General features: G+C 41.2%; 1 protein-coding gene across 1 annotated transcript; it reads left to right on the top strand.

Annotated features, from left to right (window-relative positions):
• Window positions 1-951: 951 nt before the first annotated feature.
• On the top strand, window positions 952-1527 carry LOC142427358 (cadherin-7-like). Its single transcript, XM_075532614.1, has one exon. It carries the CDS (start codon window positions 970-972, stop codon window positions 1438-1440), a length of 471 nt encoding a protein of 156 aa, XP_075388729.1. The 5' UTR covers window positions 952-969; the 3' UTR covers window positions 1441-1527.
• The last annotated feature ends 20912 nt before the right edge of the window (window positions 1528-22439 follow it).

Raw genomic sequence — 22439 nt, 5'->3', positions numbered from 1 at the left:
GTATGTTTGGAAACTACGTTCTAAAAACAACTCTCCCACGTCAACCTGGTGGACCATGAAGTCCCTGGGCCATCATGTGTGTTCCTGAGTCCAGCAGCATTGACTCCAAGCCAGCGCAGGACCCTTCTCCGGCCAACTCTTAGAAAAACAGGATCATCATATTGTTCAAACGCGAAGAGCAACCCTGGCAGTTGCTCGGTGCTTCCCTGCACAACCACGTGCTTCTCAATTTGATTATTACATTTGATACAGGGGGAAAAAGATTCCTAATGTTAATGGGATGATGGATTTCTTTAATCTACCTTTGGCCGATGCTGAAAAGCCCTCACAACCTGTGTGTGCCCTCTCAGAGGGTGTAATGCATAACACTTAGGTTCAGCATTTCATCCATGAAAAGCAGGGCTCAATTTCTTAGAGAGAAGCTTTTAATCTGTGTATATCCTGCCTGGCACGCAGGACTTTATTGAACAGCTGCGTTCACAGACAAGGACTAGGTATTTCTTCAAAGAACTGGATGAAACACTGTCATCCATTTCCTTCTGAAATTGAAGTTGTGAAATTAGACACACAACATTGAGGAATGCCATTTTGCCTCTCTGGCAATTAAGGAGCACACACACACACACACATCCTTTTTCTGTCATGACACTGAAATTATACTTAGCATGGACTGGGCTAGCAAATGCCTTGGGTGTTACATTGAAAAGGAAGATTTGAATTCTGAATAGGTGTGGACAGGAGTTTCTTGATGTATGAAACATTCTGTTTTGAAGCCTTCAGAATCCTTTTAGTCACCCACTGCTGTGAGTTTCCACACAAGTACGTGAGCGACTCCATCCCCTGGGACAGGAAGCGCCTCGGTGGGTCGAGACCTTAGGCCTCACGCCTGTGTGAGGAGGACCAGTGGATGATTGACTGAAACTCTCCCCCCTTCTCATCCTTTCAGTGTTAATTCTGCTTATCGTCACGATGAGGAGACGGAAAAAAGAGCCCCTGATCTTTGATGAGGAGAGGGACATCCGAGAAAACATCGTCCGGTATGACGATGAAGGTGGAGGAGAGGAAGACACGGAGGCGTTCGACATGGCTGCCCTGAGGAACCTCAATGTCATCAGAGACACCAAGACCCGCAGGGATGTGACTCCAGAGATCCAGTTCTTGAGTCGACCTGCATTTAAAAGCATCCCGGATAATGTCATTTTTAGGGAATTTATTTGGGAAAGACTGAAGGAGGCTGATGTGGATCCCTGTGCCCCCCCTTATGATTCTTTGCAGACCTATGCCTTCGAAGGAAATGGCTCTGTGGCCGAGTCTCTCAGCTCCTTAGATTCCATCAGCTCAAACTCTGATCAGAATTACGATTACCTCAGTGACTGGGGCCCTCGCTTTAAACGGCTTGCAGACATGTACGGGACTGGCCAGGAGGGTGTGTACTCCTAGCCCTGAGCCTTCCGTGGAAATGTACTGATGGAAAAGCAAAAAAACAAACACACAGCCACTCCCCCACCACAATGGGAACATGGCTGGCTGGAGGAAACCACAGCTGTCCACGTGTCTCCCTTTTTAACCGATTCGGTTTCTGCCTCGGTGAAGTGTTCCTTCTCAGACTTCTCCAAGGGGTGATACTGACCCAGTCTTGGAGCATTTTGGGGCTTTTTGATATAAAGGAATGCTCGGGTATGTGTGTGTGTGTATGAATAGATAGCAACTCTCCTCTACCTGGAAAGGCACTTAACCTCTATGAGTAAGCAGTATCCGCCTGGCCTGGGAGCCAAGCCCTGTATATATACACCTTCATGGTACTGCCAGCGAGAGGGAGGAGACCGTGTCCTGCCCTTGAAGTCCTGGCAGTCCTTGCATATCAAAACCTGGGACCAAGTTCATTTAGAGGAATGGTCCTAGCTTGCTGGCTTATACAGAACAGCAGCATTTCAGGCTGTTGGTTTGCAAGTCTCTTTTCTTTAGGAATAATAGATCAGTGCTTAGGAAATTTTCTCCACCCGAACGTAAACCCCACCTTTAAGACAAAGCCAATGCAATTGGACTTCTGACATCTTCAACTATTATTTAGCAAGTACATGAGGAAGTGTTCCAAATAAGAAAATTCTGAATGATTCCCAAAATTCGCAGTCATTTTGAGATGCTCATGTAGGTATGAAAAAAGTTGCTATCTATTCGTTGATTTTTTATTATCTCTTCTGATTTGTCCAGGAGAATTTTATTTGTTTTCTTTTTGACACATGGTGTGATATTTATGTTGGCGCTCCAATCTCTGCTCAATTCAGGCTCATGGTCCTCACATAGGATCAAACTCGTCTGAACACATTGAGTTCTCTCCAGACTGAGTTACATGAAGGAAATGGAGCGAGGAAATGGAGAAATAACAGTAAAGCACTGGAGCCCCTGTCACAGTCCAGATCTCAGCAAGGAACACAGCTGCAGGGAAATGGGAGTGGTTCTTTGGAGCCATTAGAATGTGCAGATCATTGGCGTCAAATATCCATATTTGGTATTTGAGAAAAGAAACTTCAGGGAGAACAGAGATTCTCTTTGATGCCAGATTGAATTTTCAAGGTCATATGTGTAAGCTCCAAAGATGTTCGAGAACTTGTCTACCTGCTACCCGACCCCATTCCAAACTCTTTTGCTGTACACATGTCCAGTCTAGGACTGACGTTTCCTTTACAACTTCAGCAGAGTAATGTTAGACCTCTCAAACCCCGTGTCTCCAGTCTTATGCAAAAGCGCCCATCAGCAATGAACCGAGCCATATGTCATTTCTAACGCGAGTTTAGATGTGCCAAAGCAAGGAGAGTAAGTTCACATGATCACAAGCGTGTATATTTGATGTGGGATTCTTAGAATAAGGCTTTTATGATTAAAAAGTTAAAAATAATATTTCTGCCTAGCATTTTCCCCTAGACTAATATTAGCTTCATATGCATATGTTCAAAGAAGGAATTTACTTTTTCCCCATTATTTTCTCCTTTTACAAAGGATGTGTAATTGTGATCCTACTAAGTCATCAGAGAGAGGAGTCTGTGTTGGGAACTGTGTCTGGCAAGTGCTTCTTCTGAAAGGCAGCCTTGGGACAGAGCATCAGTGTGTGGAAGATACTCCATAGGAGTCTGTCAACTCACAGTCCACCCTTAGAAATGAATTCTGTGAAAGTGGCCTTTAGCCCATCGAAATACATTATTCAATAAATTTGATTATCTGCAAAGTCCTTTCATTTGAATAAAGTTTTATACACATTTTTTCCTGACTAGATGATCTGCTTCTTGCTCTATTAATATTCATACACATAGCACATGAAAATACAATTCTGTAACACAGTAAACACATGTACATTTTCAACTATATATGATATTTACATATATGCATATGTGTATATATCATATATATATTATGTTTACCCAGTTCAATGAAGTCAGAGTTTGAAATGAAAGCAGAATTTTATAGATGTTACATCAGCAGGGTGCCGAGAAAACAGTTTAGTAATAATCCCCTTGTCTGCAAGAAGATAAAATAATTTAGTACATTTTGATTATGGTGTCAAAGCTACTGGTTGTTGCACATATCACTTTAAAAAGGTGTGAATATGCTTTTGAAAAGGAACATCATTCGCCTCACTGTTTCCCCTCCTACAGTTACCTATGTTTTCCCATTTTTGTTTTTTATTTCATATTTGCCAGAAATCTTTTGAGAAAAGACTGGATCAATGGCTCTAATTCTTTGCATCTACCTCCCTTGCTTTCTTATGTATAGCAGATTATTCAGTATAGTAATTAACTGAATTTTGTGGTAATTTTCATCTCTTCCAAAGAAAATTATTTGCTGCTTTGAGTGTTTCTGTTTATGTTGTTTTTCAGCCATGTGTTTTGAATAAGGAAAGACATTTGGGATGAAATGGGGTGGAGCGGGTATGGTTTTATACAATTAGTGGGAAAAATTTGTCCCAATGGGTCCAAGATATTGAGGTTGATGGAGTGACACCTGTTTCTTCAGATTCACACAGTTACACCTGCCCTCACCAGATGGTATCACATACTAAGAGAGGCATACCAGCTTCCCAGTAACCTCCAGAGGCTGAAAAGTCAGTGGACAATATTGAGGAGACTGAAAAGTTCATGGAAAAAGTATATTCACTTATCATTTGGTTTTTCCATGAACTTATTGAAGCTCCCCTCATGCATCCAACAAACATGTTGGAAAATGTCTGAAATTTCTGGGGCAAATGTCTTTAATAGAAACAGATCTGCTGTGTGGGCAATTCTCTGAGTTTAATTATAATGATGGTGAACTTGAGGATTCATTCTTGCATTCTATTGCTTAGTTATTTTAATTCCTTCTATGTATCACTGCCGGAGACTCCTCTAGGGACATTCACTACAGACCATCTCCCGTGAATGGAATCCCTGGTTAGTGAAGACCGCCATTTCCTCAGAGGTGCCTTGGGAGATGCCTGGAGATCTACCCCAAAAGTAAATCCTGGGGAGAACAGTTCTACTCGGATGCAGAGGAGTCAACCGGATGGGAATTGGGTTTTTGAAGTCCCTAAAACTTAATAGTGTACTTGAGGGAGTTGGCGCCAACACCTAAATCTAGATTATGCACATCCTGTGTCAAGGAACCGTGGTGGCTCTATCAAGTAAGGGTTGGACTGCTAACCACAAGGTCAGCAGTTCAGACGCAGCAGCTATTCTGTTGGGAAAAGTTGAGTCTGTCTGATCTCACAAAGATTTACAGCCTCAGAAACCCTGTATTGTGTCACTGTGAGTGGGAGTCAACTCAGTGGCAGTGTTTATGTGTAATTGTTTTTTGGGGGTGAGAGAGTCTTTGCAACTCCATTTCAAAAAACGATAATGAAAGGAAAGTATGCTACATCTGGCTCCTAAATATGCGTGAGTGTGGCCACAGTTTATGTAGCATGCCGCCTTTAGAGCAACATAAAGAAAGAGACAATGCACTTCCTTAGGGGACATGCAGGCGCTAGTTCAGGAAGACAATTTTAAATATTCCCAGTTGATCTTTATAAGGACATCCATCAAATTCTCAATAAACTTAACAACAGTTTAAAAAAAAAAAATCTCAGGTACTCAGAAGATCCGCTCCCACCAGTCAACTCAGACTCAGTCACCCTTCTAGGGTTTCCAAGGCCAAACCTTTCTGAGCACAAACAGACTCTTCTTTCTCCCTTGGGCAGACTAGTGAATTTGAACCACCAACCTTTCAGTTAGCAGCTCCACAACTATCCTTCAGCACCACCAAGTGCTGAAGTACTGAATCATTGTGAACCTTTTAAAACTAACTTCTAAAACGCGATTTGCATGTCACTTGTTACCCTGGTGGAGGCGGCATGTAGACCTTTCTGCAGGAGGTGAGCTGGTGAGGCTAGTGGCCCCTCCCTGTAGCAGGATGTTCAGCTGTGGCTGAAGGTTGTTGAATGAGGGGCCCACCAGATACTAGCAGGGAGTAATCGTGCTTAATGACAGCTGCCTCTTTCACTCTGCCCTCTGAGAGCGTTCTAAATTATTTTAACTTCATGCACAATTACACTTATGACTTTGGAAAAGGAGTGGTCTGAAACCATTATTCTCATGTAAACTGTGCAGATTCACAAGGGCTGAGTGGTTGTGCATATTATGACCCACATGCCCAAGGAAATGGAAATGCAGATCGAGGGCGCCTACCAATTACGTCCAAAAATAGAACCTAAAAAGTGCTTAAAATAAATAAAGTTAAATACATGGCAAAAGGCAAAAACAATTTAGTTTAAATATTCTAAAGTTTAAGCACTGGATATAAATATTAATATTTTAATATTTCCATTTAAATTTGACATCTATGGGCTTACAAGAGGTTTCAATTATCCTAATTGTTTTTAACTCATTATTTACAGGTTTATTTACAGTTGATGTAAGTAAACATGATTAGATCAAAGCTTCCGCTTACTTAAATCTTCTTAGTCATGGCTGGCTGGGTGAAGATAGACAAAGAGGGCTTCGAAAAGTTGGTGGGAAAATTCCACTACCTTTCAATTCCCTTTTTCATGAATGTTTGAAGCACCCTTGTAGATGACAACAAATAAGTCAATTTATTCTCTACTTGCCCATGCTCTATATTTGATAGTATGCAGTTAATTTTATAACTATTGGTAACGTATATTGTGCGTGTGATGCTATTTAAAGGTTTGGCACGGAAAGCTAGTAAGGTAACATTAGCTGCCCAGATGATGATGGTAATTAGGAGAAGAAGACAGGATTGAAGCTTCTGCATGTGGAATTGGATTGAAATTGTTTCAGGAAGTGGGGCATTATCCTAAAGTAAAACAGGAGGCGGATGAGTGTGTGATCAATCAACATTGGAAAGCAAAATCCTGTTGTTAAATTTTCAAGCAAAATCACGGCCCCCTCGCCCCCTTGTTCATGTGACACTCTGTTCCTCAGTGCGATGCTAACTTCTACTGGCTAGGGGTGAAACTGAAGAGAAGGAGAAAGGGGGGGGGCAGGATTAGAGGGAGAGAGGTCAAGAAAGAGTGAGAGAGATTAGTGAGCATTGAGAAGTATGTCTTAAAAGGTCCTTTAAAATAGCCTCCTGTCACTTAGTTAAGGATTGCATGTAATCCTCATTTGGCCAGCGCCCCTGAGGCAGTGAGATTTAAGAATCTCGTTCTGTCCTACATGCGGGAGAAATATTTGCTCTAGCAATCTAATTTGATTTCTATTCGGAGGAGAATTTGGTTGTTGGAAAGGAAAGCATTTGAAGGAACCCTCTGGATACCTGCCATGCTTCATTTTTATTGTGCAAATGCTGTTTCCGTGTTAATGCACACTCTCACTCGGGAGTGTGAATTCTTTACTCAGAAATGCCACTACTGGGTTGTGGCTTCTTCAGTGCTGCAGCCTGAGAGTGTGGTGTGGGTCTGTGGATGTAAAATCAGGGTTCACAGCTCCATTCCAGCACATGCAACCCAAATGCCTTTTCTCATCCCCTTCATCTTTATATCTCCGTGATTAAAATTGAGTTAATTGCTACCCTGTCGGCTCCAGAGGCTTGTGCGATGATTAAGTACTTGTAAACTGTACCACACAGTAAAACTGTAAGGTTTTATTATGGAAAATGATGGAAACAGTGTAATAAGGTTGATTATATTTATTGCTATGTGGTAAGCATAGATAATGTCTGCCATGAAAATATGGATTAGGGTAGGAAACATGTAATTAGGACCACACATAGTCAAAAGAATGCTTAAATTGACAATTGACAAAATCTAACTGAAGCTAGCCCTCAAGTACCGTCTTAGGGAGGGCTGGTAAAAATCTGTCAAGGCTGGAGCATCACACAAGTTGATTTCATCATTTATAAGAATGGAGGATCTCAGCTCCACAGAGGATCGCACATAAAGAACAGTCTTCCAATTGTGATGCTGGTTAGAAGGAGGTCTTCAGATGAGCTCAGCCTCATTACTGAACACAGCTACATTGCATCAGATGAAACGACTTTGCAACAATTTAGCTTTCCTAAGACATTGAGAGTAGACAAGAAAGAATAGGTAGGGTCTACAGAACTCAATAATTTCTCCAGGTCATGAATGGCATATGTGTAATTAATAATTTATACACTTCATAAAACTACAATATAATATTAACAATGAAGTTATTCGGAAGAAAAAGCTTCTTGTTTCGATGACTTAGAAAGCACTTCCAATATCTTGCAGTAAGTAGCTCATCAGAACCTTTAATAAATGAAGCAGCTCCGGGGGATTAGGAAATAATATACGCTGAATATTACTGCTTTGTCAGTGATATTTTACTCATGAGGGTTAATGAGCCCTTGACTCAACTTTAGTTATGAGCTATTGGCAGCCAATGTGAATAGGTGATATAAATAAATTCATGAATATATAAATTGAGAGAAAATTGAGACGTACAAGAACACTTCATTTAGAAACAATGTTGTCATATTTGCATTCCATTAATTAATACAACTGTGCAGAAACAACCAGCTTCTGTAAATGTAGTCATTCCTATAGGGTCATTAGGAGATGAACTTGACTCTGAGGCAGTGTAGATTTTGTTTTGTTTCAGATCCAGAGAACAGAGACACACAGAGTCCTACTTTGAAGTGCAGCATTAAATTGAAGCAGAAGGTTTTTTGGAAATTGTGTTTTACATTTTAAAGACAATGCTGCCTAACTGACTCAAACTCTCCAATTAAATTATGTGAGAAAGCTGAAAAGTATGCCACCCATTTTAAAGCTCCTCTTCTGATCTCACCATTCCTTTCCCTAAATTTAGAGAAATCAGCAATTCATTTAAGTCAACCCACCACAGGAGTGAAGCCATCATTTTCGGACATGTTTTTGCATCCACAGGTGTCATTTCAACAAACAAGTTTTGTTTTTGTCTGCTTTTTTCCTTAAATCAGAAGGCTGCCAATTCACAGAACCCTCAAAGTCACCCTGAAAATCCAGTCCCAAGTAGAAATGAAACTATGAACCTGTGGTCTGAATATAGGAGGCTGCTTCAGAAAAATGCATGGAAAAATCCACCTGTTATTTCCATGAACTTTCTGCAGCTCCTTCTCGAGATAGGACCTAAAGAGGCTGGCTAGCTTTGGCTCGAGACAGGACCTAAAGAGGCTGGCTAGCTTTGGCTCGAGACAGGACCTAAAGAGGCTGGCTAGCTTTGGCTCGAGATAGGACCTAAAGAGGCTGGCTAGCTTTGGCTCGAGACAGGACCTAAAGAGGCTGGCTAGCTTTGGCTCGAGATAGGACCTAAAGAGGCTGGCTAGCTTTGGCTCGAGACAGGACCTAAAGAGGCTGGCTAGCTTTGGCTCGAGACAGGACCTAAAGAGGCTGGCTAGCTTTGGCTCGAGATAGGACCTAAAGAGGCTGGCTAGCTTTGGCTCGAGACAGGACCTAAAGAGGCTGGCTAGCTTTGGCTCGAGACAGGACCTAAAGAGGCTGGCTAGCTTTGGCTCGAGATAGGACCTAAAGAGGCTGGCTAGCTTTGGCTCGAGATAGGACCTAAAGAGGCTGGCTAGCTTTGGCTCGAGATAGGACCTAAAGAGGCTGGCTAGCTTTGGCTCGAGACAGGACCTAAAGAGGCTGGCTAGCTTTGGCTCGAGACAGGACCTAAAGAGGCTGGCTAGCTTTGGCTCGAGACAGGACCTAAAGAGGCTGGCTAGCTTTGGCTCGAGATAGGACCTAAAGAGGCTGGCTAGCTTTGGCTCGAGACAGGACCTAAAGAGGCTGGCTAGCTTTGGCTCGAGATAGGACCTAAAGAGGCTGGCTAGCTTTGGCTCGAGATAGGACCTAAAGAGGCTGGCTAGCTTTGGCTCGAGACAGGACCTAAAGAGGCTGGCTAGCTTTGGCTCGAGACAGGACCTAAAGAGGCTGGCTAGCTTTGGCTCGAGATAGGACCTAAAGAGGCTGGCTAGCTTTGGCTCGAGATAGGACCTAAAGAGGCTGGCTAGCTTTGGCTCGAGATAGGACCTAAAGAGGCTGGCTAGCTTTGGCTCGAGACAGGACCTAAAGAGGCTGGCTAGCTTTGGCTCGAGACAGGACCTAAAGAGGCTGGCTAGCTTTGGCTCGAGACAGGACCTAAAGAGGCTGGCTAGCTTTGGCTCGAGATAGATAGGACCTAAAGAGGCTGGCTAGCTTTGGCTCGAGATAGGACCTAAAGAGGCTGGCTAGCTTTGGCTCGAGATAGGACCTAAAGAGGCTGGCTAGCTTTGGCTCGAGACAGGACCTAAAGAGGCTGGCTAGCTTTGGCTCGAGACAGGACCTAAAGAGGCTGGCTAGCTTTGGCTCGAGACAGGACCTAAAGAGGCTGGCTAGCTTTGGCTCGAGACAGGACCTAAAGAGGCTGGCTAGCTTTGGCTCGAGATAGGACCTAAAGAGGCTGGCTAGCTTTGGCTCGAGATAGGACCTAAAGAGGCTGGCTAGCTTTGGCTCGAGATAGGACCTAAAGAGGCTGGCTAGCTTTGGCTCAAGCAGGTATCCACACAGATAGTCTGTGGGAGTGTCAAGTGTTTGAGTTTAGGTTTTGGTTTTAGTTCCTTAAAGCATATGTATGGAATGAAGTACTGATTCAAAACTATATATGTGTGTACCTGTAGATGAAGTATGTGCAGAATATGAATCAAATGTGGGAAAACAGACCAGCAGAAGATATGAGTTTATAGCTACATTTTCTTGATGTGTGATTTGCTGTATTAAAAAATGTTGGGGACGGGGGCGGGTGGGGGGATGTCACCAACAACGACCTTAAAGGGAAAAGTGGTGTTTCCAATGCCTGGCAATGCAAGAGACTTGACCTTGCAGAAGCTGTTTCTTTGTCATTCTGTGCAGCTGTGACTTTGATTCTAACTTGACTTCCAATTTATACCTCCTGTCAACTTGACAAAGGGAAGGAGTACTGTTGTAATCGACGATGTTTGATGTTTCCTTTTAAGTGACTTGATTTTTTTAATATAAACATATATCAATAAAATTTTTCATAGTTATGTCACTTTAGGTTTCAGAATTGTCTAATAAAATATGTGACTGCATTGTTTTTACAAATCTATGCATTGCCCACATTTGTGATTGTTGCACTTTTCTGAAAAGTAAAAAATTAAAACCCAGATGTATAACTGTAACTCAGAGATCTGACGCATTTCAGAACCTGATTCTCTAAACCTCAATAGCTGTGAGTTTCCTTAAAAAGTGGAAGGTATCTTTATATATTATTTTCTAAATTGGAAAAATGTCATAAAATATGGTCGTTCAGAGTGAAAAGAAGACAGAAACATTCACATGGTCAGCAAGCAGGCACTTCATCACTATGCCCAACCCATGTTCTACTCTCCTCTAAGGAACTGCATGTCCTAAGAAGGGCAAGCTTCACCTTTTCTCTCAGCACCATGGCAGGCTTTCTATCCTGAGGGTACCTGCCTTTCCAGTTCCATGTACTTCTTACTGCATTGGTAATAAAACATCCACATGCCCTCGACCTCATAGGTTTGAACTATTGATCTTGCAGATAGCAGCCAACAGCTAACCCAAGTAACTCCTGAGCCCCAGAAGAATATCTGCAAACAGAACCACTGAAGTGTCCTTGAAGGTTACTGTCAACCTAGCGTTCAACCCACAGAAGGTTGAAAGTCATCAGCATTCAGTTAAGACCCACTGAATTTGAGGCCAATTATTCTTCCTACTTCCCACAGATTATTTACAATCAAGAGGCTGCAGACCACTATAAATGAGTTTGCAGAAATATTTAGAACTTGTGATACTGTAATCATCAGAAACAAAAAAGCTATGTATTAAATATTTTTAATTAAAGATAGAATAAAATAAGGAATAGCAATGATATTACCGATGGTCATGTATATTTTAAAAGGACAAAATCTTACAGTTATAAATGAAAGATATCATTTTTAACATAAGCAAGAGCTTTTATTTTTTATTTCTTAAACTGTTTTATGGGCACATAATCCATATATCATACAATTCAATAGTTCAATCATCTTTTAAGCTATGAACACAGGGAAAGATATACACTAAAATCAGTGTGGCACAAGAAAGACCTGGTAAACTAAAAGGAAATTTAGAAGAAATAGAAAACCCTGTGTGTCAGTACTGGTGGACAAGAGAAACAAATTCATATGGGTATAAGAAAGAGCTTTATATACAAGAGCAATTGAATATTGAAAAAATATCTTAGTCCAGTCCAAATCAAGTCCATAAATCTGATACTAGCCCATATGTCCGATACCAATCTATAAAGTCCTCTTCAGACTCACGAAACATTTGCAATGATGCCGAAAGCAGGAAGACCACAGGCAGTGAGTGGAAAGTCTTGTGGATCCAGTGGTGGTGGAAGCATCTCAGTGCTGCCAGGGGTCTCCACGTGGCTCCTCCAGCTCCAAGGCTCTGGCTGCCAACAGCCTAGCTCCATGTGGCTTGTCCGGAGGAAGGAGCAGAGACTCTATGCATCCCAATGAGGTCATCAACCTGGGCCTTGATTGACAGGCTAGACTACACCCTCCACAAGCTGACACCAGATTATGTAACTACCACACCCTAGAACACAGAGCTAAAAATGATAGATCTACCAGAAAGCAAGGCAAAGGATAAAAGGTGGGCAGCCTGAGTTGTTAACCAGCATGACCCAGTAAACCAGGCACTTGGTAGAATATCTCATTGCCTTACTGGACTTTCATCTTTGTGAAGTGTTTTAACCTTGCCAAACAGTTCTTAAACCTAGTCTCTACCTTAAGCTGTGTGCTCTCTGTACTCCACTACTTGAATTATTTAGTTTGAGGATCCATTCAGTACTACAACTCTTATAGAGGTGTGAATCCTCCATTCTAGGAAAAATAAATGTGTATGTCTCCCAAAATTTCTGGGGAAAGGAGCAGGTGATTTGAATGACAACCAGATACTTAAATATAAGCTCAGGATTTTAACTTGTCTATCTTCTACAAGGGATTGCGGCTTTTTGGTCACTGAAGAACTAAGTGAAACCCTAAAAAATTTCTTCAGAAAAAGAGGGTTTGTTTATGGGGGACAAAGTGAAATCCAATCCCAAACCATTGTCCTTGGGTTGATTCTGACCCCCAGCAGCCCCACAGGTGGAGCTAAGTAGAACTGTCCCCAAGGCTCTCAGTCTTTTATTTTAATATTACTGTTGAGTTATAGCTGACATATCACACAATTCAGTGGGTCGATGATGTTAAGAAAGGTTGGCAATCACTACCAACTTGGAAACATTTTCTTCCCTCGTATAGCCATTGGTGTTGACTCCCTAATTCCACCCACCCTCCCCTTAATGCCCTCAGATAATTATTAATACAGTTACTTTCTTTGTAGATCCTCTGAACATGGCTTTCCTATGCAGAAAAACATACGATACAAAGACGAAAACAATACCAAAAATACCCACAAAAACCCAAAATGGCTCTAACAACAATGACCATATTAAACAGATAAAAACTTCCATGTAAAAGAAAGCAAAGAATGTCAAAAACTGAGAATAAATTCAAAATAGGTCCAAAGAGAAATCTAATGACAAGGTTTTGTATTCCAGACGAAGTACATCTACTAAAATCCCCTTCATAATGCTTTTACTCTGCTATTAAAACTGTTCACATTCTTGGACTATGTTCGGTGGGGACCCAATTTACATGAGAACTCTGCAAATGAATTTTCGGCTTCCACTATTATCCGCAGTGTCCCCCAAACTGGGGATGAAGTTTAGAATGAAAACTCTGAACCATTCTTTCCTATGGGTTTGGATCTTACCATTTGCAATCATGGGACCTCACTGCCTCCTGTGCTTATCCCATGTGAACTTAAATGACTCCTCACTCAGATGGTTGTTTTGATAAGACATTAAAAACCCAGACGCTATTGTTTTCAGGGTGCCCAATACATAGTGACCAGAGATCCACCTGTATTTGCTGTATTCACTCTTTCTTTGCCTGTCTGTGACATGTGTTACTCAGCAGGCTTGGTTTTGCCTTGGTCAATGAGTGGTACTGAAACTCTGTTCATATATCGTGTCCTCTGTAATTGAGTAACTAGTGTCTAATTACCTATATTTTGAAGCTGCACAAGTTAATAATTCATGTATTAGTCAAATATATATCTGTAGATATTCTATAAGTATATAACTTATTTTACCCCACAGTGTTTTATAATGGTCTAAAATAATATTACTATCAATAGTAATATTAAGCCCCAAGAGGATGATTTATGATACCCCAATAGAACAATAAAGATGTCTCTAAAGTGAGTGACCTAAGGACATATAGAAACCATACTTACATGAAGGGATCTTAAGCTGTCTCTGGATTGTAGATCTAATATGAGAACAGTTAGTTCTTGTGACATGGCCATGACCAATACTTATGTTCATGAAACCACTGAAGATGTGGTCCCACAGCAAAGTGTGGTGAAGGAATTGGATGATGCCCGAGCAGCAAGAAATATAGTATCCAGCTTATAAAGCTTCACAGAGCAGAAGCCTCATCAGTCTCCCTTGGGTCAACTGCTGGCTTTGAAATGCTGACGTTAAGGTTAGGAGTCCAATGCTTAACTAACTGCACCACCAGACCTCTGAATAAAAGATGTAATATAATAAGGCAATAAGTAAGACACATCCAGATAGTGTGGTTTCCCCAATCCTTTCCCTCCACATCCTGACAGCCCTTTTTCTTGGGATGTTTTATAACCAGAAATAAGCCAGGTGAGCATTGAGCCAATTCTTCTGGTTTCAGGTGAGATGTCTGTCTCTAATTCTGACTTACACCTCTTCCTGATGCTCTGCGTACGTCTCTAGTTATATGTTTCAGAAAGGTAGCATAGCTGTGCCTTGACATTTCACAGGTTAGCAGTGAAAGGGATTCGGCTAGCACTAGTCACCATGAAGATGGCGGTGCCATTCTCTTTGAGCATCAAACAAGGAAAGAGCTGAGCATGGTACCACAAGCCATGGATGTTGAAAAGGTGGTTGAGTTCTTTGCTGACTAGAGATTCTTTAACCCTTTAGGTTGAAAGCACTTTTGTCTTTTCTAAAAGGGAATGATAATGTAGTCTCCTAGTATATGACATAAGACAATGGTGAGGATGACTCGGGCCCAGGTGATTATAATTAGAGCTTGCATATAAATAATTAGAACTTATTCCTTTAGATTGATCTGTGGTCAGGAACCAACATGTCTGGACTAGAAAATATTCAAAGTAGTCAATTAGGTAGGATTCTGAATCCACATTAATTTGACCAGCTCCTCCAAGAGTGACCCCACATTACTTAAATCACAGTAAGGCTTTGCTACTGAAAACCCATACACTCACAGACGTCTCATAGGCATAGCATTTGATTCTCTGGACATGCCAGCTGTAGACTTCCGAGGACTATTTTTTCCTGAAAGACCCAGAATGACCACAGGGGAGTAACAGCATATCCCCTGTGGGCGTCTCCATTGTGGAGATGGTGGAGAAGTACTTCTGGCCATGGAAATGATCGCCTAGCAGCCTGGCTCTTCCCAGCATGAAGAGTCAGAAATATTTTTTTATTATTATCCATGTTTTTTGAAGCAATTGAAATTATCCTTTGCTATTTGAACATAAAGATAATACAAGTAGAATAATAAAATAGTGAATGCAATAAAAATCCACACATCCATGCTAATACAAAAGGAAGGAATACATTTGAAAGCAATAGCAACTGATTTGTATTGAGGGGATTAGGACATCCGGGAACCATCTGTAGATGCTGAGTTTAGTGTGAAGAATTTGATGATGAATATATGACTTACATGGTCCAAAAGTGTGTTCACACTGGCTATTGAGTGGAAATCTCATGAAAATACCACTGTCTTCAAGTCCATTCTGAATGATAGTAACCGTACAGCATAGAGTAGAACTCCTCCCAATGGTTTCCTAGCCTGTCAGTCTTTATAAGAACAAAGAGCCTCATTTGGTCTCACTACTATACATGGACCACCAACCTCCCAGTTATCAGTTATAATGTGTAACCGACTGTACCAAAGGAGAAATAATAAGAACTTCACAGTGGCAAAATCTGGCAGACACCACCTTTGGCACACTGACTTATTGATCACCTGTGTCAATGAAGGGTGACACTGTGGCTAGAGCAGTATTGTTGTAGGTGGGCCTGATATGAGATGGAACTACCATGCTGGCATCTAGCAACAACCACAAAGATGAGGACAAACAAGCAAGCACTCTGAGAAGATGCAACGTCACTTCTGTGCTTCTCCCCACAATGATGGAGACCCCTTTCTAATTTGGGGGAAATAAGATCCACCCTAAAGCAATGATGGATGCTGTGTGCGTCAGGATTGACTAGAGAAACACATACATAGACATTCATAGGTGTATAAGAAAGAGCTTTATATGTACAAGAGCAATTAAATATTGAGAGAACATCCCAGCCCATTCCAGATAAAGTCCATAAGTCTGATATTAGCCCACATGTCCAATAACAATCTATAAAGTCCTCTTCAGACTCACAAAACACATGCAACTACACCAAATGCAGGAAGATCACAGGCCAGTGGGCGGAAAGTCTTGTGGATCCAGTGGTGTTGTAAGCATCTCAGCGCTGGCGTGGGTCTCCACCTGGAACCTCCAGCTCCAAGGCTCTAGTGTAGTTCCATGTATCTTGCCATCAGGAAGATGAAGCAGAGAGTGTCTGTGTCCCACCTCCATTGAGCTTTGCGCCTCCAAATGAGGCCAAGCTGTGACCAGATTGACAGACTAGACTCCACATGCCACACAAAATGATGAGGCTGCACTGTTCCAAAGCAGCAGCAGCAAAAATACAAAGAAAATCTAGGGATCTTCAGATGAGAGAAGGCTAAAGTGATATGACAAATAACTGCAGTCAGAAGGTACGTTCTGTTCTTTTCCTTAAATGCTTTTATGAAATTAGAACTTAAAGGCCCACTTAACCTCTGCCAAACCACAAAGAGAAATATATAGATTTTCATGAATAGCAAATGGAATCTTTGTATATAATAGAATAGATTCCTAAATAGCATCATCAGGGAAACAAAGATAAATCAAGATACTAATTAGATAAAGCATAGGATGAGATTTGCATGAGGCGAGACTGATGTCGATCTTGCAGATTTGAAGACATCTGTCAAGTGAGTGCCAAAGAGCGTCTGCTCATGGATTCCCTTTTCCATGTGACGGTAGCGCTGTTGTTACACTGGTTTGCGAGATCATTTCTGAAGTGCTCATGTTCACCAAAGAACACTGAGAAGGAAAACAGAGATTTCCCCTCCAATCTCATGAGTTTTTCTAATAAATGTCTATAAAGACTGTAACTAGGGAGACCTTTTACTATCTTAAAATATGATTATATTGACGCTGGGTTGACATAGATTTGCTGTGTGATCCACTCTGTATTAATTTAACATGGGAAATTTCCTTGATAAAATTCTCACTGTGGATCTATTTCTGCTATAACCTGATAGATAAGCAGTCGTTCCCTCATTCCGGAACCCTGTGGCACAGGGATAAGCAATAGGCTGCTAGCTGAAAGGTTGCTAGGGCAAGCCCAGCCCCTAATCTGCAGGAGAAAGATGTGACAATCTGATTCTGTCAAGATGTACAGCTTGGGACATGCTTGGGGTCAGTTCTACCCTATCCTAAAGAGTTCCTGGGGAAGTCAGCATTGGCCTAATGACACTGCATTATTTCTTGAGCACTGTTCCTGTTAAAAAGAAGAATACATGTTCTAATGATCAGAGACATGACTTACTAAGTGTCCAGGTATTTGCTGACAAAAAAATGTCCTAGCTCATAAACCCATGTATTATTAGTAAAGCATTTTGTATAATAAATTGTCTTAAGAAATTGAAATGATCATCTCTAAGCGAAGTATGAAAATGAAAACCAAGTGTAACCAAAATATAATGAATAAGTTCTATCCCCAGGCCTAGCTGATTTCTTGTATTTAATAATGGACAATAGGTAAGAGGTAATTACAATTTAATATGCAATTAACACCATGAACATACTAAAGAGTCTTTGTAAAGTTCATGAGAAAATAGAATGAATGGTAATGCACGTTTCTGTGAACTTTTCGGTAGTACTTTGCATTTAAGTAGGGAGCCCTGGTGGTGCTGTGGGTTAGGTGTTGGATTGCTAACCACAAGGTCAGTAGTTCCAACCTACCAGCTGCACTGTAGGAGAAAGATGTGGCTGTCGGCGCCCATAAAGATTTGCATTTTTGGAAAACCTATATAGAGCAACTCTGATAGTGTAATGAGCTGTAAGTTAGGCTGCTAACTGCAAGACCAGCAAAGCAAAACCACCAGCCAAAACTCAGGAATAAGATGAGGTTTCTGCTTCCATAAAGCTTTACAACCTCAGAGACCAACAGGGACAATCCTACTGTCTTATAGAGTCAATATGGATCAGATTCGACATAATGGCAAGAAGTTGGCTGGTATATGGGTCCACTGTGAGTTGGAATCAACTCTAGGTCTGTGGCTTTGGTTTGTAAACCCTTGTTTCCAGTATCAATGTGGGTAACACACTCTGTTACCTTTGCGAAGAAAATTAAAATGTCACTGAACAGTCAGTGGATGAAGCTAGGTGGTCAGGATGTTCCCGTTTTGTCTAACTTCAGATTTACAAATCATCTGTCTAAAGATTCTAGGCAATGCTGGGAAGACAAGTCTTAGTGAACACAACTTCTGTCTCAAATCCGCGAAAATTCTAATAACATACAGGAAGCAAAACTGTAAGGGTCTTTGCTGACTCAGCTATACCAGATACATACAACTTCTTGAAAGAAGTAAAATACTTTGCCTTGTTTCTGGCAATAATTTGGGAAGAATGATCATAGAAAGGAACTCTGGGACCTCTCACTCGGAAGAAATACCCTAAGACAAAGAACAGAGCCCAGGAATTTCCCAGGAGCTTCACAGAACTGAGACCCGCCCAGGAGAAATGCATTTCCATTAAAATACTGCAGGAGGCTCTGCTCCCCTGCCTGCTTTGGAGATGTGTTGGACTGGAAGTCTCAGTGATGGGGCTCTTTTTACTTTAGAAAGTGCAGTTTAAAGCTTTCCTTTGCTTCTCTAAGAAACACGCCTTGCTTTATGGGCAATACCCACAGAGAAATAAAAGTTACTTTGTGTGATGTTGCATTGCATTTTACATTCAAGGACACTGTAAGGATTTGTGGATTGTAGGAAAATTAAAACCACCCTTTCTTTTGAGAACAAATAAAAGGCAGAGCCCCATCTTTCTGCTTCTGCTCGTGTGTGCCGGTTGCACTGTCAAGGCCAGAGAGGATGGGAAAAGTTTTCATAATAATGCATTGTTTCCCCCTTCAGGGTATTTCATTTATTTCTCACATGGATACATGTGGAATATATAGAGAGATTAATTATACTACTCTGTTAAAATATGGGAATTCATGAAAATATTCAATAATTTCCAACCTTTTGAAAGTCTGTAAGTTTAGGATCTTGTCTTCCGGGGATGGGAGAGTGGGGTTTCTTTTTTGATTTTAGAAAATTACCTTTCTGAAAAGAGTTCAGAATAAAAATATGAAATGTCACCTGAACAGAGAAGTAAAAGGCAACTTTTACAAACTTACTGCAAATGTTTAATATTGAGAAGGCGTTTCGCCTTTCTAGCCTGCAGATATTGCAAAAGTCAATGTGTTATTTTGCTTATTCATGTAATGCCAACCTCTGGGGTTAGGAAAGTTTGGGTATGTTTTAAATGCTATCAGAATTTCAAGTAAAATAAAAAAAGTTAAATGTGAAAAATCTTACAATTTCACTTCCCATTACTGTAGCTCAGTGATAAAATATAGGTATTGATAACTTGCCGACTTGATTTCTCTAGGATGTTAGAAAACTCCAATGGTGGAATATGGATTCCTTAGCAACGTGGAAGATTATTAGCCCTTCGCAGATTGCTAGAATGATGAAATTCATTATCTTCCAAGTAAAAAGGAGCCACCTCATAAGCCCTCCTTACTGATACTGGCAAGATGACTGGAAAGGGTCTTGTGAAAACGACATTGTTAGAGGCCTCCAAAGAGAGTCTCCCATTTATTCCCTGCTCCCAAAAAGAATTCATGTTGTTAGGTCCAATTCAGCTGGCTCGGACCCCAGGGGCTCTGTAGACAACAGAAAAAAAAACACTGCTCTGTTCTTAAGCCATCCTCACATTTGGGGTGATGTCGCAGCCATTGTGTCAATCCATCCCACTGAGACCCTTCCTCATTTTTTGCTGAATCACTGTATCTTATGATATCATCTGCAGTCTTTAGAGGAGAGCTCAAGTACTGCACGAGCTGAAAAGATGATGTGGCACCCACCCTGGCTTCTCTGACAGCAGCCCCACTGTCATACAACAGAAATTCCTCTGCTTTTATTTTTTAGGTTTGTTACATGTTTCACGCACTGGCTGCAGTTGCTGTTTTCTTTGTGTGCGGGGAGGTGAGGGGCTGGGCACGGGCTATAGTTCAGGGGTTCTTATAGACCTGCGCTATCAGAGGGTTTCCTTCATTAATATATTCCTTTGAATATTTCTCCAAGCACCCCTAGCCCAGAACCTTCCATCTGAAAATAACGAGTGCATTTTCCAAGTTTTATGCTGAAATCAAAAATGACATTAAATGACTTAACGGCATTAAGTGACTGGACTTTTTATTTAATTACATGACATTGACAAGCAGCAGAGAGGCGCGTGGACGAATGTTTGTAAAGCCCTGGTGTCATGGTTCTGGAGTTTGCACTGAAATCTCAGAACAGCTCAGAAATGGGCCACCGTGCCGACATTGCCTGCGTTTGCTTGAGAGGAATTTCTATGGTATTAAAGTAGAGCTGCTTCCAGAGAAACACATTAACTTAGATTTAGGAAAATTCGTGCACGTCAGAAAATGTAAAATTGAACACGGGAGACCAAATTATAAATTTTATTCTACAAGTGAATAAACTCAGCTCTTTTGAGCCTCTATCACAGGTGGAGGGCCCCAGAAATCATGAACACCCGCTGACATCACACTCCTCGCCCGAAAGAGGCAGTCTGAGCCAGAATCTTAAACTCCAACCAAACACGCTGTCCTTGGGTCAATGCCCTGTGGATTTCTGATGCTGTAACTTTGGTGGGAATAGAAAGCCCAGGTTTTCTCCCAAGAAGCAGCTAGCTGGTGGTTTCAAAGTGCAAATCATGAGGTTCGCAGACCAATTTGTTACCACTATACCACTAGGGTTTGGGGCGCTATTAATTAAACATTTGACCATATGACCTGTGAATGGTGTTATAATATGCAAATAGCTGTTGGCGGGGTGGGGGAGGGGAAGGTTCCCACCCCTGGTCTACACTTAGCATGAAATACACAAAGGGATAAAATGAGGTAATTTACTAGGAATATTTTAGGCTGGCAAAGGCAACATGAATAAATCCACGTTAAAATAAGATACCATGTTGGCCTAGGTTGTAAATGTTCAAAATTCAGACTGAATACTCCTCAAGAGTTCTAGCCTCAATATTACTTCTGGGCCAAAGATCTCCTTTGCTCACCAGCTGAGCTCTCAGTGCATGTTCTGTTATGGGAAAACGCGCCACACCATCATGAAAAAGACTTGCTCTTTATCAGACAAAAGAGAGAAATAGTGCCTTCTGAAAGTACGCACATCCAAAGACTAGGCAAATAGAGTAAAAGGAGAACCCACAGATTGGGGGGAAGAGTTTTTAGCGATGATCTGTCAGATAAAGGGCTAATTCCAAGATCTTTAGAAAACTACACTTTACTAAGATTAATAAAAATAGCCCAATCAAAAATGGGCACAAGCCATCAAAAGACCATTTTCTAAAGGTGAGATCCAGGCAGCCAACAATTGTGAAGACTATGTTCAAGGTCATGAGCAGTAAGAGAAAGATAGAATCATTCAATACATGCAGGTTGTTTAACACCTCCCAATGCACATAAGACACCAAATCATACAAGGGGGCTTCAGAGGGAAATCGCATGTTCTTTTCACTCAAAATTTCCTAAGACATTTTTAAGTCCCTTTCTCTTAATCAGTGTTCACTTTTGCCCTGATACCATCAACACATCCAAGGTAACCCTTTCAAAGAACATGTCCTACCTAACTCCAGGTGTGAGGAGGATATGCACTCTACAACGCACACACAGAAGTGCTTTCAAAATCAAACAGGTTATCCCCTAAATTGGCCCTAAGCCAATGGGACTTTAGTAACAGAGTTGTTTACGTACAGAATCAAAGACACTGAGGAGGTAACAACTAAGAAAAATACAATATATTTTTAATGGCAAAAGGCAAGCAGCAAAGACATCTCACAAGTAGAGATTAGACGTTGAACTGCTGGCCCCTGTTATACTTGAGAGACTTGGCTGCCTGTGCTTTGAATGATCAAATGTTATTATTTGAGGATATTGTACTATTATTAGAATCAGTGTGTTCATTAATACTTGTAAAGTATTTATAACAAATGCTTGGCACATAAACAGCACACCAAGCAATTATTTATTTCTTCCACATAACTTGTTCCTTCTACAGCCTGCCTTTGTGTCAGCAGCACTGTAAGGTCCCTGCTTTCAAAAACAGTGGATTGCAAAGGTAAAACATTTGCTAAAAGTCATGTAGACAAGCATGCAGACTTCCTGTTTGTGCCTTGAGGGATACTCTATCTTCATGCTAGACAGCTAAGAAGAGCACAGTGGGACATAGTGTCACCATTTCTACAGATGATTCTAGTATGTGATTTGGGCCTTGATATCTTCATAACATGTATTTTTTAATGATTGTGATAGGTAGGTTTATTGTGGCAACATGAACAATAAGATCATGTGGGATTAATAAGGTTTCACTTTGATTGAAGGGCACATTGATAAATGGCTTGGCAAGCCCTGCTTCTC

The sequence above is a fragment of the Tenrec ecaudatus genome, chromosome 15, assembly GCF_050624435.1.
Source record: "Tenrec ecaudatus isolate mTenEca1 chromosome 15, mTenEca1.hap1, whole genome shotgun sequence".
Lineage (NCBI taxonomy): Eukaryota > Metazoa > Chordata > Mammalia > Afrosoricida > Tenrecidae > Tenrec > Tenrec ecaudatus.
The sequence above is the reverse complement of the archived record's forward strand: the minus strand, read 5'-3'. Positions and strand labels throughout refer to the sequence as shown.